Below are 17,318 nucleotides of genomic sequence, written 5' to 3' on the forward strand. Positions count from 1 at the left end.
ATCGGTAATAAAACCAATTAAGCAGAAAGACAAGTTGTCTTAATTAAAATGCATCACAATAAGAAGAGAAATACGGACTATATATATATATATATATATATATATATATATATATATATATATACACACAATGTAGAAAAATAGAGAATTTTTGTTTTCTTTCAGCAGACAGAAAGAAACAAACCACGGACTATAGAATGTAAACCAATAAAATACATACAGTAGAGCCTCGTTATAACGAACTTGAAGAGCGTGCCAGAATTACTTCGTTATGTCCATTACACTGTTACATATCCCGCTTTGTTATAACGAAGGTTGGCAAGTATACTCATGAGAGAAGAACAAGTAAATAATGTCTCCAGAATCAGCCCAGTTTACCCGTTCAGACAGCCGTTCATGCAAAATGGGAGGTGGAAGTGTCACGGAAAGCTCCGCTTTAGACACGCAATGATTGGGATAGCTGTCGTCGGTTCTGGTATTGAGCACGAGCTAGGAAGACGCAGGTTCGACTCCCCGTCGCCGTTCACTGAAACTTCGGTGCTCGTCGAGGAATCGTGACACAGTCGAGAAGAATCTGGTGTTTTCTCAAATACAGAATGATCCTAAGCCGCTTCGTAGGTTTGGGAGCACGTTTTGAGGGGACGCCGTAGTTGATCTTTGGATTAATTTTGACCACCTGTCCCTAAGCCTAAGTACAATGTATAGGGATGAACACACTGTTAGTGTGTATCTATATGCTTGTTGTGCTGCACTGAACCCCCCTGTCCAGCGTCAGAGCTCACACCATACTATACGCTTGCAAACTCCACTATTCCATACCACTGTTCTCTCCTTTCTTGTATCCTCTTAATGCCTTCTTTTTTTCGGTGAAGGGTAGCAAACTGTGGGTGCGCGCCCGGTTGACCTTCCTGCATTTCCTTATTTTATCTCATTTCTTGTGCGGTTGAGCGGCACTGCGCATTGCATTACGTCGTACGTGTCGATGCATGTGACACTGACGCTGTCTGATCAACGGATGGTTGAACAGAAAATGACGCTGGAGACAACGTACGCTTCAACAGGGGCCAGGACTAATCTTCGTCAGGGTTCTCATCTTCGGCAAGCGGGTCCCTGGCGGAAACAGATACTTCTTGTCGAAACGTTGATTTAGTGACATCCCTTGTTCGACAACCGTTGGTCACTTCATGCCTCCACATTCCTGTAAAACTCTGTGGCCTTGTTTGGATTGGCACTGCACGTGGCCACGCGGCGCCTTTACGCGGACTGCGTGACGGCGTCCGCAAATCTAGTCTTTCTATCGTTCCTTCTTTCTTTCCTATTCCTTCATTTCCCTTATCTTTCACGGCCCCCTTCCCCCTTCCCCGGTACGCGGTGGCCTACCTTTTATCTTTCGTCTGTTTAAACTCGACGGATAATGCAAGACATAATAAAATAACAGTCTTGGTGATACGACGCGCGTGGGTCACAGTTTAGAGAGCATGCCTATTGATTCAATGCCCCCCTTCATCGCCTTGGACACTTATTTTGCTGCCGATAACATCACCGGACCTAAAGTTTCTTTTTCGCCGTTTTTCTTCTGCCCACATTCTTCTGCTTTGTCCCCTTCCCCGCAGAGTAGCATTTAGGCGAAAAATACGCTGGCTGATCAGTGTTCTTTTTTTTTTTTTTCAATAAAGAGCTTTCTCTCTCTCTCTTCTGTCTCTCTTCTCTGTCTCCCCATATACCCCACCTGCCGCGGAGGTTCAGTGGGTGCGGGCGTTCGGGCGTTTTGCTACGCAGCACGAGGTCGCGGGTGACATTGAATGCCTGCGGAGACCGCATTTCAATGAAACACAAATTCAAAGAGAATAAAGAAAGGGGGAAAGGCTCTCGTGTATTTTATTTAGACATAACCTGATGCGGTACTGCAGTGGCTATGGCGTCGCACTGCTAGTTCCAGGTCGCGGGTTCGATCGCCGCCGCCTCGGCCGCACATTTCGGTAAAGAGCCGAAATGCAAATGAAAAAAAAATAAACGCTCGTGTAATTAGATTTAGGTGCCCGGGTAAAGAACCAAACATCAGTTGGTCAACACTAAGCAAGCGTCTCCCCCCGCGGCGGCCCTCATAATCACATCGTTGTTTTAATTGGCACGTAAAGCAGCACATTTTGTATGTGTGCGTGGGGGGGGGGGATTGTGTGTTTGTTTAGATTTAAACTGCACGTTAAAGAAACGCCAGGTAGTCAGAACAGCTCGCAGACGTTGAAACCACGCGAATCAATCAATCTCTCCCCGGCCCCGGCCAGCTCTGTCGCCCGCGGTTCCTTGACCCTGTGCTCACGGGGCCGTGGCGGCTTTTTCGGCCGTCCCGTCGTTGCACAGGTCCCCGAAGCTGCGGTTCCCGGCTGGCTGCGGTCGCCGAGCGTGTCGCGACGGCGGCGGTCTCCGTGACGCGGGACGTGACCACCGGGAGTGGGGCCACCGGCCGTTGGTGAGTCACGGCGCCCTACTAGGCCATTGGGATGCAAGGTGAGCGCGATCGCACCTCCTCCTCCTCCTCCTCCTCTTCTTGCTGCGCAGCAGACGCAGCAGCAGCAAGAGGAGGGTTCGTTTATTACGCAGCGCCGCCAAAAGTCGCGCTGCTCACACTCTCGCGCGGAACCAAGCTTCTTCGCCTTTCGGCCGAAATGTAGCGGAGAACTGGGCCGAGTTTGGGGTCACGGGGGTCCGGTTGCGAAAGAAGGGAGCGACAGAGACCGTAAACAAGTTGCGCCTATACAAACAAGCAAGCAAGCAAACAAACAAACAAACAAATAAACAAACAAACAAGCAACTGTGTACTGTGTAGTGGATAGCCAAAATGTGGAAACGTTTCTTGATAACTTGAGAGTCTAGAGTATGTGAACTTTGTAATGTGTTCGTACGATATGTATGTCTACAATGTAACATGTATACCATCGTATCTTGTGTGTGTGTTTGTATGTTTTTCCATATTATGGTATTTTATTCTGTATTTTCTGTGCCCACTCCTGGTTGGAGTCACCTGAATCCGCAGCATAAATAAATAAATAAATAAATAAATAAATAAATAAATAAATAAATAAATAAATAAATAAAATGTTTATTATAGTGCCTAGGAACAGGTATGGTGTCTTTTGTAATGGTGCACTTAGCAAGTACTACGCGGGACACTGAACAGAAAGCACGAAGGTGGTAGACAAAACAAACACAAAGAAACGAATAGGAAAAAAGAAAGGTGACGAGGCGGGCGTAAAGATGCAGCTAATCATGCAACATGATTGTCTACATATGTGCAGAACGGATGGAACCAACTCCGAAATATGTGAATACAGGCAGAATAGGTAATAATAATAACAATAATAATAATAATAATAATAACGTTTCTTTTTCCATCTTGAGTTTGTACATTGCAATATCAGGTCTGTCAAAGCCACAGAAAAGCTTGCGCGACAGGACCCCGCAACATCGGCTGCAAAAAAAAGTTGTAGAAGACATTGAAGAGGATTGAAATCACTCGTCACTGCCTAGTGAACGAGACAGAAACAGAACTACAGGATACTATAACCGAGAAATGAGGTAACAGTCGAAAATAAAAAGACGGCATTACACGAGCCAAAGGTGATCTAACATTATCCGTAGGGTGTGCTTTGAGGTCCCAGTGAGTATATCGTCCCCGAGTTCAATGAAAACTTGCGGAACGTAAACACGCCTTCTAACTTTTCCATATCTTGTAGCTCAACGGGGCACAATAAAACGAGGAACTTTTCGGAGTGATGGAGGCGCAGTGTAGGCCTGCCTTAAATCCAAGTTCCAAAAGTGGCGAGAGTCAACTGTTCGCACAAACAGTGAATTAAGGAACGCAAGCAAAGACACGAAAACAGATCTGCACTGTTCACCACGGGAAAATTGTAAGCGATGCTTTTCAGATTACTCTTTAAAATGACATCGATCCTGCACTGTAGAAATGAAGAGAAGAAAATGCAAACACAATTATGCCGTACCTCAAAACACTGCGCAAGCGAGTGCATGACCGTTCTTTAACCGACATCGAAAAAAAAAATTTATATTATACAGTAAGCGCGCAGCACTCCTGAGTCTAGTACAGATGTATGTCATATGGTGGTGCCAGGAAAGGTCATTATCAATTAGCAACCGCGGCGGGTTACACCGGGTCATCTGCGTATCGAAAAAAGAAAGATATATACATTTGGATACAGATGAAGTGAAATAGTTCGTAGATACATTTAAAAAAAACGTTACAAAATTTACTCTTGTAAAACGCCAATTGAAGCCTGCGGCTGACTGGTGTTTTATTATTGTCCAAGGGAACAACTCGAGAGCGTGGTGTTGGGCTGCTGAGCACGAGGTCGCGGGATCGAATCCCGGCCACGGCGGCCGCATTTCGATGGAGGCGAAATGCGAAAACACCACTGTACTTAGATTTAGGTGCACGTTAAAGAACCCCAGGTGGTCGAAATTTCCGGAGTCCTCCACTACGGCGTGCCTCATAATCAGAAAGTGGTTTTGGCACGTAAAACCCCATAATTTCATTTTAATTTAACTCGGCAGCGATCGCTAAGATAACTTTTTCTTTTAAAGAAATCATAAAACGGTCCTCTGAAACACAGCATGCGCAACTTCTCAAGAAGAATTTTGTGGTTGACCGTGTCGAAAGCCTTAACTATATCCAGAAATAAAGCACACGCAAGCATATTCTTTTCGAAAGCACAATAAAGCTCATCACAAAACTCCACCAAACAGACTATGGTTCCTCGTCCTGTTGTAATGCCAAACGAGCGATCTGAGATAACCGAAAACTTCTGCAGAGATGAGGTCATACATTCGAACGCAAACTTCCCTACTATGTGTGATAGTTCTGGCAGTAGCGGAAATAATAATAATAATAATAATAATAATAATAATAATAATAATAATAATAATAATAATAATAATAATAATAGTAGTAGTTTCATTTTCAGACAACTGCAGGACGAAGGAATCGAACATTTATCTCCACTTATCTACGTCTCGAATAAACCCACACGATCTCAGTGTCCTTCCAAGGTCGTAATCACATCGCACTACCACGTTGAAGAACAAGAATAATATGGTAACAGTAACCTAAAGGCTTGATCTCCGGGTTGTTTCAACGACATGAAGCCAGCTGACAAAGAAATGGGAGAAAGCTTCTGAGGAAAAATGAACAGTTCTAGCTGCTCCATTGAAATGTACAATTAATAAGAATAAAGGGGAAATGAAGTCGACGAGAAGACAACCAATTATCGCAGATGGGGGGCATAGCACCCACACGTATAATTTCATGTAACCCTTATTCTCAGTTGCCAGCGACTGCGCTTGGCTTCATTTGGCACCGACTGCAATAGGCCACCGGTATATAATCAGCGGCATGCATTGCATGACATGAACGACTCCGCTTCTTCATTTTAATCTTGACGGCAATATCAGCTGCCCACATTCAGTGACTAAACCACACTGCATTTGTTTTTCTTTTAGACGTTACGGCTATCATATTTCGCTTCCCCGCTGGCTGCGCGGTCCTATACAGCACATCTCATCTCATTCGCTCAGCTTTACGTTTATGCGTGGAGACAATTTCAGTGCCCGGGCGCAGCCTTCAGAAATATCCTGGAACATGTTGCGAAAGTCGACATCACTTGAAATAACAACGAGCATCCGCGACTGATTCAAACATCGACGCCTAACCAGACCGGGACGGCAAGAGCAGATTTAGAACGTTTATTAGCATACCATCGCAAAGACAAGCAAACTATTGCGGTTGTCTGTATAGCGGACTAAGCGGATTACGCGGGGGCTATATACTTCTTGCGCAAACTGTTACCGCATAGCAGTGTAGCCATCGGATGGCCGAAGGCCGCGCCGAGATATAGGAGTGGCGCTGTTACGTCCACGGCGAGCCATTACGAGCGTTCCCGGCTTTGTTTTTTTCTTTGTTTTTGTTTTGTTTTTTATTGCGAGAGCGCCCTCCCCATCGACAGCTGACTGGCGGAGCCGCGGTTGAGGCGCGCTCCAGGGTCGCGTGCCCGGGCTGGAACGCGGCGAGGGTCAGTCGGAGAGCTGCGGTGCGGCGGCCTTGAAAGGGCGTCCAGCGGGCCCCCGCCCACTTACGGCGGAACGACGCTTTTTATTAATCAGTTATGGAAATAAAGTATGGATCCCTACCGTCCCCCCATTTTCCCATCGTACCTCTCTCTTTCTGTCTGTCTGTGTGTGTGCGTGTTTGTGTGCGTGTTTGTGTGCGTGTTTGTACAGAAGGATTGCACCACCTCGCTGAAGTTGGTGCGGACGGGACGATAGGCGAAGGGAACGGGTAAACGAGGCGTACACGTCGTGAAAGACAAAGCAGAAATGGGGAGCACGAAGCAAAATGAAGACAACCAACTGCACACACGCACGCTTGCGGTGGAGTCGGTGTGTCTGTCCGTGTGTGTGTACGTGCGTGGGCGTGTGAGTTCGACAGGGTTGTCCCACCTGGCAGGAGTTACGGTAAGACAGCGGAGAAAAGAGGGGTGGGGGAGGGGCCGGTTAACGATGTGGTATGAAAGAAAAGCTTAAACGGGAACGGGAAACGAATGAACACACAAAATGGCCGCACGCGCACACACACGCACACACATGCCCACGCACACATACACCCCATATACACACATACACGGCGACACCGAGGAGGAGTGTCCGTCCAAAGCCTGGGTCCCAGGCAGTCATGCCTGATTGGGAGGGCGAGGTGCGACAAAGACCTTCGGCAGTGGGTGGAGATCGAGTCGGTCGTCGGAGGTCGCTACGGGGCCCTGGGGTGAGGTTTTTGTTTTTCCGGGTGTCGCCGCTTCGACGTTTTTGTCGCGCGGGCCGCGGCCCGGATGAAACGGCGACGGCGACCGGTCGCGCAGCCCCGTCTCGGTGGTTCCCATGTCTTCCTCGGCAAGTGCACGTACTGAGAATGGCCAGTATACTATGATCGTGCGGGTTTCTGGACTTCGTTGCATCGGGAACTGGTTCGTAAGGTTCGGAGAACTGCCGGAGCGATCCACGAGGTTCGACTCGGACGGTGATAGCCAGTGCAGGCCGTTTCGATGGGAGCACTTCTCGAGTATCGTGATGCTGTTCATTTAGAAATCTTCGGAAAGTCCTTCTACCACAAGGCCAGAAGACCCAGTATTTGTTAGGCCTTCAAGAGTGTTCAATGACCACGAAACTTGACGCGGCTACCGGGGGCCCGTAGACCTGGAAAGTTCCGGTAAGTCATTCGGCTACAAGGTGAGCCGCCAAGACACAGCACGGATTAGCTCGAAGAGTGTTTAACGACCACGAAGCTGATCGGGACTCACGGGAGCAAGCGGCTTGAAACTTATCAGGAAGTCATTCGGCCGCAACGTCAGAAGTGACGACACAGAATTGAGGAGGCACGAACAGCGTGGAAGGACCACAAACGTCGCGTTTACCGGAAGACCATACACCTGCAAAGCATCCCGAAGCTGTTCGGCTATGAGGTTGGAAGCCAAGGTCCAGCACGAAAAATGATGCTTGAAGAAGTACTTGACGACCCCGAAGTGCTTCAAGGGTAGAGAAGCGGCAACACGAAGAAAAGCTAGAATATTTCGAGATAATTTCAAGGAGTGATCCGCCTTGGAATTGTGGTCCATGGAGCGCCTCTCATCACCGACGCTGTCCATGTTCGAGCACTGTAGCCTACGTTCTGAGGCCCGTTTCGGAGCGATTGTGTTCACACCCCACCGAGAAGCCGTGGCACACGATATGCGCCGAAGTTCAGGAGTCGGGCGAGGCAGAAATGTGTGGCCAAAATTCGCAAGTTCCTTCGCGTCTGTTTTCAACCTCCGGTCGTAGTCCACAGTGGCTTCACGTCATTATACTCCTATAGCTGTCATTCGTCGGCCTCAAAATCAGTTTGACAAGCTGTTTGACCCATGGCGGGCTCGTGGAGTTACTAAGCATTCGCCAATATCTTCATTTGAGCGCCCTCGTCGTGAATGGCGATATTTTTGAAATTTATTGAAGCAGTTTATTTTCTAGCAGATGTAGGAAACCTGGAGGTCATTACACCGGCTGCGAGCGCGAGGTGACCATCTTTAACTCTGATATACCAAACGGCGTTACGCCGAACTCTACTGGTAAACTGCCATTCAAGACTTCCATGCGCGTTTCTTGATCCCTGTGCCACGCTATTTCTAGGCCTCCGTTTCCTTCGCTTTTCCAAACGGTGGTCGGTTGCGCGAGGCTTTGTGGACAGTTATAACTGGACAAGCCCGCAAATAAACAATGTGCTGTCTTCCTTATTCGCCGTGCGGCCTTTGAGCGCGCCATAGCCGAGTCACTGCCGTGCGGCCTTTGAGCGCGCCATAGCCGAGTCACTGCCATCGCGTTGTCCTTTACGCTGGAGACAAACAAATGGACGCAGGTTAGCGTAGGTGACCGGAACGAATCGAAAAGAAAGACAAAGTTTGAGATCAGCACGGCCGCCGTGCCCGTGGCTTCCTGCATCCAAGGCGACGCTGGCTCTGGGTCGTTCCGGGACGGGAAGCTGCAGGGATCCGTCATGCTGGAATCCCTGTACTGGAAGAGTCCGTCGGCGCTTCTCACCACCACGGGATTTCCGGAGTACTCCCGCATCGATGGCCACAACTCGTGCGACTGCGGAAGCTGTGAGTGTTGGGCAGAGCATGCACAATCGGGTATCCGCATAAGTTCCAGCGAGTAAGCGGTACACTTTTTGCAACGCTTAATTAAGCCTAACCAGGAATATGTAAAGGTAATTAATACGACGAAAGCATAATTAAGCTTTCTTGCATTTATTGATTAGGAATTCGATAATTGAGCCATTAAGATTGATTAACAAAAAAGACGAGACCGAGCGAAGGTCGCCATCACTATACGACCTAACGCGTCCGGATACGCCGGAGTCCTATGTCTGCAAGATGAGCGACTGGAAAGAAATGCGTACGCGCTATGTGGCGAGTGTCAGGAGAATGTTTCTGCAGTAATTTCTTGCAAATATCTTCCGCTCACTTAGTGTAACTTATGCGGAACTATATTGAGAGTGCTGCAGATAGTAGCGGCTGCATGCCACGTATAGCGTTATAACTGCGTCACAAAAAAAAAAAAGAAAGACAAGTCTGAGATGCTATCACGCGTTTTTGAAGACGCTCGTTTTACACAAAAAAAAATGCATATCTTTAAGAGAGGCAAGGACGCCTCACCAATTCAGAAGTGCCGGAACGACAGCTGCATACGGACCTCTTACGCATTCAATAGAATGACAACCAGCCGGAACGAGTTGTGAGATGCTGGTATAGAAATTAAAAGACCATGATTTACAGTGACACAATCTATTGCATGCTCTTTGCGACTGAAGTAAAAATTGGTATTCGCAAAAAAAAGGAAAAAAAAAACGGTTTATAGTGGCGGGAACAGGCGGTGAAGCCTTGGTACTTCGGATGTAGTAACACGAGATTACTGTGTATGTAAGTCGGATGTTATCAAGTACACCGCCTACGTATTCCTTGAAAATTGCGATTTTTTATAACAATAGGCCATTTCGTTTTATTCCATGCGTATTAGTAAGTGTGAAGAAATTCCACTCTATAGCGAGTGGCGCTGTCATCGTGTTAACGAGTTGAGCGGCAGAGCCAGCTTACAGTAGGCACGTAGAGTTGGTCGCGTTAACTCTATGGCTATACGTTTGCATGAACCCGACGCAAACGGGTCGTGTCGGAAATCGGTCTTACCGACGTGACCGCGTTTACGCGAGCTCACCTCTGATGGTTTCTGCAGAACGCCGGTGCGCATCGTCGAGCCGAGACATCAGATAGTTTTTAGGGCCCCGCGCGCGTTTGGGGCCCCCTTAGCGCTTGGGGCCACAGCACTGCGCTTGCGCAGGCGGTCTGCGCGTGCGCAGAACCTTGGCCTTTCTGTCAACGCGTTCAAACGGAACTTCCGGTTCCCGCAGCTGTATGCAACGGCTCTGTTTCTTGGTTATCCTCGTTACCATGATGTTGCACGGCACAATTAATGCTTGTTTTTGCCCTGTACTGATGCCCTTCCCGCTGCCGGCGCCGAAAGCGCTGGCTGACGTCACAGTGCTGCCGGGCAATAGTACCAGCGCTGGCAGGCGCCGACCAGACGACGTTTACGATCGCGCTGCAAACTGGTCGGGCTGACTCAGCGTGACCAGACGCTGGTTCGGCCCGACCGGCTAGCATTTGCATGATCTCGACAGGCCGATTCCAGGTCGACAAGCCGACTCGACCCGCTCCTGTCGGATTCATGTGAACGCCCGGTATGACAAGGCAGAGCCGTCGCGTCCCTCAAAGCTTGGCGGTGCACATAAGTGATGTTGTACTAGATGTGCGCGCGCTAGTTTGCGAATACCTCCCAGTTCTGTGGTCTCGGTGAGACACAAAAATGACATCGACTAAGTGTGCTGTGAATGGCTGCCAGCACCGCAATAGTAGGACCTACTGGCTATAGAGGGCCCTATATGCTCTACGTCGCTAGACATTTTGCAGCTATACTGGCATATCCTACCACTTAATTAGCCTGGCTTGGTTAAAAAACAAGCAAGAAAACTGGGTCATGCAACCAGCAAAAGCGTATCCTTCGAGATTAGATTCTGTCACTTGAAGGGAGCCGTCGCCCGGGCGTAGATTTGGACACCACCTATTATTGTAAAAACAATTCAACACTTCATAAAACGTGATCCACAAGCACTTCATAAACAAAATGTTGCTTTCTTACAGCTATAGCGGCATTTGTCGCCCGCTTCCCACCAATGCTGGCGCATAATCGCTATCTATCACACTCACCTACCTCTGTTATCAGCATGGTGGAAGGAACAATCAAGCAGAGGCCCTGACGTCACCTTCAGCGAAGCTCAGTGACGCCCGGAGTTTGGCGTTACTTGTCACGGGCAGATTCTCCTTCTTTACATTCCTCGCCTTCGGCGCGCAACCACGCCAGGTGGCGTGCACGTGCCCGCGCCGTAGTAATCCTACCAACGAAAAAAAATTACGTGCCTACCATGCATCACCGGACGTGCATTGATTTGATTCAAGCCACCTGTCTAAGGTGGCAATCGAACCACTGAGTGCATATGATAGTGGTCATAAAGCAATCCTGGCTACCCTGACAAAATAAAAGTCTCAATCGAACACCAACCACTGTCTTTACTAAATCATCCATTCAAACACCTCAACCGCCATCTGCAGACACTTCAAATGACGACCATTACACCTAGTCAAGATGCAATGGCAGCGAAATCAGACCAACAGTAAAAGCTCTAAAATGAAAAGCAAAGTGATTTCGCTGCCATTCCATCTTCACAGAATGGAGTGGTTGTCAGTTTTTATTCATATAGGATAATCAGATAGGGGGAGGGGGGGCGGGATGTGGGTATTACAGCGAAGCTGTATGTCACTAGCCGATTCGTCCGTCCGTCTATCAGTCGCCTGCATGCCGAAAACTCATCCAGCGCAACCCCATGCGCATGCGAGAAAAGAAAGAGAGAGAGAAAGAGAGGCGCGCGATTAGCCAACACCACCAAGATAGCACAAACCCGGTTTACTCCGATTCATTATGTCACGCTACCTGGCCCTACATTTCCGTGGACAAGGCTGGCTTGAGGAAAGCGGTGACGTCAAAATCACTGTTGCCTACTCGGAAACATCCCCATTAGATTTTGTGGCAGTCGGGCCAGGTAACATGACGTCATTGATCGGAGGGAAAAGGCCTTGTGCTACTAGGTGGTGTTGGATTGGCTGCGTCGGTAGTGACGTCGTTGCTCTCCGTCGCAGCCGAGCGCGCGTGCAGCAGTTTCTCTTCGGCTCCGAAATGGGCAGGCAACGCGCGATACGTACTCCTTAGGAGCAGGCAGCTTTCGATCAGCAACGCGGCGAACAGAACCGGGAACGAGCTCGTCTAAGCCATGCCGGTGCTGCAGCCCGGGTACAATAACATACTAGTGCAGCCGAGTGCCAGCAGCAACTGCGTACCGAGGATCAGGCAGCCTAACAAGCCGTCGTTTAATGAACCGTCGGGATTAACCGAGTGATAAACACCGGGCCGCACGTTTCAGCTTCGCTGGTTAACCATCTGTACGGAGTGCTTGGGCGGTGATATTTTTTATTGGGTAATTAGGGAGGAGCTTAACGCCCGAAAGCCACACACTGACTATTTGAGGCACAGAATATTAGAGAGTTGTGGGTTAATTTTGACCACCTGGATTTCCTCGATTAACGTGCGCATTAAATTTAAATGTACGAGTGCATTTCCATTCCGTCCCCCGGGGGGATATGGCCCGCTGCGATCGGGAACCGAAAGCGCAGCCCAGTGCACAACAGCAGGACGCCTGACTTCAGGGACCCTTAAGGAATGGGGAATGCAATCAGCTACGCAAGACAGTAAGCATATGAGAAATAGCCTGGGCATGCGGCTTCGTTTTGGAGTGAACTTGGGCCGCTATCAAAAGGGAGCGAGTCTCAGAGATAGCGCGTCCAAGTTGGTCACGAATCACCGGTCGCGAAATGGCCGCTTTGGTCGAAAAGCGGTTGTTTGAATGGTCAGCCGCTTTCACTTCCCGATTTTTTTTTCAGTCGCTCGAATTCATTCGCAAATGCTGCTTAACTAAAGCAGCGGCGCAGGAGCTGGGTGACGGATTACGCGGACGGTCACTTCATGTGGCGGTAGTTGTGCTCGCACACGTGAACTGCGCCAGTCCCGAGACATTTCGGTTAGGCGACTGGGGATGTTGGGATGTCGCCATTGCTGGTATCGACATCGGTCGTGCCACGAGTCACTCCTGCAGGTCGCGGGTCAGTCGCGGTCGGTCACAACTTGCAATACCTTTGTCAGTGCCTCTAGACTCGATGGTAATGATGATGATGTTGATGACCACGACGACGACGAAAGACATCCGGTTCATTTCTTCGATGAGCGAAAGGAAGACCGCCGTAACTAGGCGAGCTGAGGAGCTGAAATGAGGACACGGGAAATTTGGGACAAACACACGGGACACCGCACCGTCCAGATTTTGCGTGGTCTACATGAAGTGCCGATGCTGTGCATTTGTTCTCGAAGCTTCTTTTTTTTCTTTATTTGCACGTGCACTGTTGTTTGTGTAGCCACACGCGCGAAAATAAAACTGACTTGATAGCTCAGTGACGTAATCGTCCTGCCTTCATTATTGACCAGTTTGTTGAGTTGGCCCTTTTGTCCCGTTCCCTAAAGCTTGCGTTAGCCACGTACGAACTAGCTCCGTTTAACGCGATTTATCGGAGCTCTTTTAGAGCGAAAGCTCTACTCCTCGAGGTACAACTCCCAGGGTCAATCTCGGTGGGCGTTTGACCTTCAGCCGCTTACGCACAAGTGCGAAGTTTGAGACGGGACGTCACGTGATCCGGAGCGGAGAGGCGTCGCAGCTGCGCTCGCTCGAGCCTCGCCGCCGCGTACCACGTGACTAGGCGAGGGTTCAACAGCTGCTTCGCCGGCGAGTCTCGCCATGGATGAAGCACGCGCCGGCGCGAGCGCGTCAACTCTTCGCCGCAGGCGCCAGACTTAGCCTGAGCACCCTGCCGATATAGCTCGCCGTGCAGAAGCACTGAAGAACCGTGTCTAACCGTGCTTCGTAAAGCTTTCGCTCGTATAACTACTCGTATAACCTCTCTTCTTGTCTATTGTGACTGGTTTTTTCGGTCAACTAAGCACGAACTGGCCCGGATTTCAACCCTTCTGCAAAACTAGGTTCAAGCCACGTTGAACCCCACTCACTTTTCTCTTTTATTCAAAGACCTGCCAGACTTGTCAGGCCTCGCAGCGCATGACGCGACCTGCGTGGGCGCGAGCCGCGCACGATGGCGGCGCGCCAGTACCCGACCGCCGCCCAGGTGACGTCTCGTTGGCGAGACCAGAGCGAGAAACGCGTGCTGGCTCGTTCGTCTGTCGTCACATCCTGGCCCCACCCACTCCTGACGAGCCCGCCATGCAGCTGTCACGTGAGGCGCAGGAGCTGTCGGGCGCGCGTCGCGGGTTTGTGCCCGCGGTTTCGACCCTTCGAAGTTGACATGTCCGACGAGTTTCCGCTGTACTCATCGACCCTTTTCCACACCGCATGTAGCTTCGACGACTACGACGTTCTGCTGCGGATGAGGTCGTGGGTTCGTTTTCCTGCCGCGACTGGCTGCATTTCGAAGGGCCAAATGGGAAAGCTCACTAGATTTGCGCGCACGTCGAAGAACCCCAGGCGGTCAGAATTAACCCCGATGGGCTCTCCACTACGGAGTTACTCATAACGCCAGACTTTTTCCGGGGCGTGAAATCCAATCGGTCAGTCAAACCGGCGTGTGGCTGCTGTCTTCCTGTTCCAGGATTTAAAGAGCGTGAAATTACCTTAAGGTGCGTCGCCGTTATTGCATATTCGATTAACGTACACCGTAAAACCCGAATTTCGCTATAGGCTAACATCTCCAGCTCTCATTGAATATCACCGCCTTATGCAGTGGCGACGGCAACGCGATGACTCCGACCGCTCGCAACCACATCTGCGCTCGAAAGTTTATGCGCGCGCAAAGGTCATAAATCGAAGTGTTCATCGCCTCTTGTGTGGGTGCGTTGTACTCGATCCATTCCGTGAAAAGTACCGGCTTAAGTTGGTGATGTGGTTAAAGGACGGGCTCCGACAATTAACGGACCAACGTCAATGAGCCACTCACTATGGAGCTTCGCGTCTTAATCTTCCGTAGTGAACCACTCTTAATTAGCTCAGTTCCCCTCACCTACTTTTCTGAATATGCATATAGCCACCAATTTAGGTGAATTAGTCGCTTTCTTTCTCAAACCTTTTCTCTCTTTCTCATAAAACTAGTTCAGTTAGTAAAATCTACGATATAGGCAAAGCGCCACCGCAGCGGGTAATGTAACGATTCGGGACCATACATACACGAAGAGATCAAAATAAACATATGCGGGGCTGTACTTCTTCTTTTCGTTGTGATATTCCGTCTATAGCGTTATCTCCGGCTTGGCCCATCAGCAAACAATACGCTCAGCGCGGGAAGACCAATGCGCGTGAGAGAACAACGGACCCCTAAATCACAGAAAATGAGCGTCAATGCAGACCCGGTGCTTTGCCAACGTGCGCCAACCTCGGACCAACGTTGGGAACAGCGCAAATGATGGAACACGTGACGCGGACAGGAAAGATCGCAAGATAGGTCTTCAAATTATGGGGTTTTACGTGCCAAAACCACTTTCTGATTATGAGGCACGCCGTAGTGGAGGACTCCGGAAATTTCGACCACCTGGGGTTCTTTAACGTGCACCTAAATCTAAGCACACGGGTGTTTTCGCATTTCGCCCCCATCGAAATGCGGCCGCCGTGGCCGGGATTCGATCCCGCGACCTCGTGCTCAGCAGCCCAACACCATAGCCACTGAGCAACCAGGACGGATAAGACAGGTCTTGCGAGCTGTTCACATCGTGGTGTAAACAACCCTAACGTATACGCACTTAATATATACGTGAAAGACTATCGTGCCTTCTGCTACGACACGTGCTCGGTCCATGGACTGAAGCTGCCGGTGGGTCCGGCGAAACCAAAGGCGAATTTCACTTTACTTAAAAATACTCTTATTTTTAAATGTCATAACTTAAACAATTTGTAAGAGTTCTAGTGTATTTTGCATACGTTGCACATTAGTGCACTGCGCGTATCATTTCACTTCCAGGAGCATCATGGTGAGTGCCACAGGGCACACCTCTCCAGGGCACATTGCAGAGCATTTCTATCCTGTCCAAATAACTTGTCCCGACGACTGTGTTGTTGGCCACGTTGCAACCTAAACCAACTAGCCCAGAGTAGAACGTTCGCTTGGACTACAAGCTTGTACCAATGTAGTCCGAATCTAGGGCCGCATTGATTCTACGTCGGACAACACTGGCCCAAGATTGGCCTTGCTTATAGTCTTACTTGGGCCCTACCATGGCCTACATCGAGATTTTGGCTAATTGGTCCATGTTTCCAATAACTGAGTGAACTGCGCGGAGAAAGACAATATATCATGCGGTTCCACATCACGAAGTAGGGCGGTATGTTCCTTATACTTTGAACCCATATCATCGTCTTCCCTAGCGGCTTTACAAGCTTTTTCGTGAGAGCCACTTGGAAATGTTCAGTTCGGTCTTTATTTGAACACATAGACATATAAGAGTTTCAAGATTAAACGCTAACAAGAATACCTAATGGTGTCTTATAGACTACTCAGCCTCGGTATTGCCTATACACTAAGTCCTTGCTACACAAAATTAGTCGTGAAAGAGCCAAATGAACTCGCTCTATAATGCGGCTGTGAAAAATGCAAGTGCTTTAGTACCGTCGCATGTTCTAATCCTAGAGAGCTGCATTCAATATACGTGCCGATCCCGAAAGCCGTTTTACACGCAATTAATTTCGGGCTCATTTAAAGCACGAAGAGCGCAAACTTTCTTTTCTTTTTTTGTTCAGTGCAACTTGCTGCACACTGAGCCAACAATCAAGAAAATTCACATTAAGGGCTACAACTATGAACCGGCGGCTCTGAAAAAAAGAAAAAAAAAGAGAAAAAAATCGGCCGGCCGCTTTAAGCTGCGCGCGCTCGTACGCCATCCCTGCGAAACCGCGGTACCGTCACACCTGGCCGCACCAGACAGCAGGACATGCTCCATGTCCTTAACAACCTCAATGTCGTAATGGCTTCACGAAGCCCCACAAAAGCTGTACGGCGCTCCAGCTTGTCGGTCATCCGCGCGATGTGGACTCATTCTGTCAAGCGGTTTGCAAAAAAAATTTCATTTATTCTTTTAGCCAACTACGTGTCGCAACACCGGAAGGGGTCCACGGGAATTGAGGGAAGGCGCACTTTATTTTAATCGGTCTATTACTCGCATTTGATATCGCAAAAAAAAAAAAAGAGTTCTAGTAATATGAAAACAAGCAATTTACCTGTTCTAGATTTCCATTATCCGCCTCTTTTTCTTCATTTCCTTGTTTTCTTTCTTTTTTAAATATTATTCTACTGACCTCCCTTTCTTGTATTTGGGCCATCTCCAAGTTTGAATTATTCAGAATGCGAAAGCATTAAAGCAAAAAAAAAAATGTGCTGTGAATTGGTATAGGAAGAATGTCAGTGAATGCCGACTTTCCACTTGCTACGTGTTATGCTTTTCTCTAATCGTTCAAACGTATGGCGATCTCGGTCCGCTATAGCAGGACATGTTGAGCATTAACAGGGGGTGTG

The 17,318-nt window shown here is 48.9% G+C and overlaps 2 protein-coding genes across 2 annotated transcripts in view; one reads left to right on the forward strand and one right to left on the reverse strand.

The window, feature by feature from the left end:
- LOC142588134 (sulfotransferase 1E1-like) overlaps positions 1 to 17,318 on the reverse strand; it is a 156,117-nt gene that overhangs the window by 54,519 nt on the left and 84,280 nt on the right. The gene's annotated exons all lie outside the window — the stretch shown is intronic.
- The window catches only part of LOC142587202 (BTB/POZ domain-containing protein 3-like), a 67,214-nt gene that overhangs the window by 5,943 nt on the left and 43,953 nt on the right, over positions 1 to 17,318 (forward strand). Inside the window, exon 2 of the mRNA XM_075698079.1 lies at positions 2,362 to 2,508. Coding sequence (XP_075554194.1) covers positions 2,502 to 2,508 — 7 coding nt within the window. The 5' untranslated portion in view covers positions 2,362 to 2,501. The remainder of the gene's footprint in view (positions 1 to 2,361; positions 2,509 to 17,318) is intronic.

Source organism: Dermacentor variabilis, chromosome 7 (genome assembly GCF_050947875.1).
Source record: "Dermacentor variabilis isolate Ectoservices chromosome 7, ASM5094787v1, whole genome shotgun sequence".
Taxonomy (NCBI): domain Eukaryota; kingdom Metazoa; phylum Arthropoda; class Arachnida; order Ixodida; family Ixodidae; genus Dermacentor; species Dermacentor variabilis.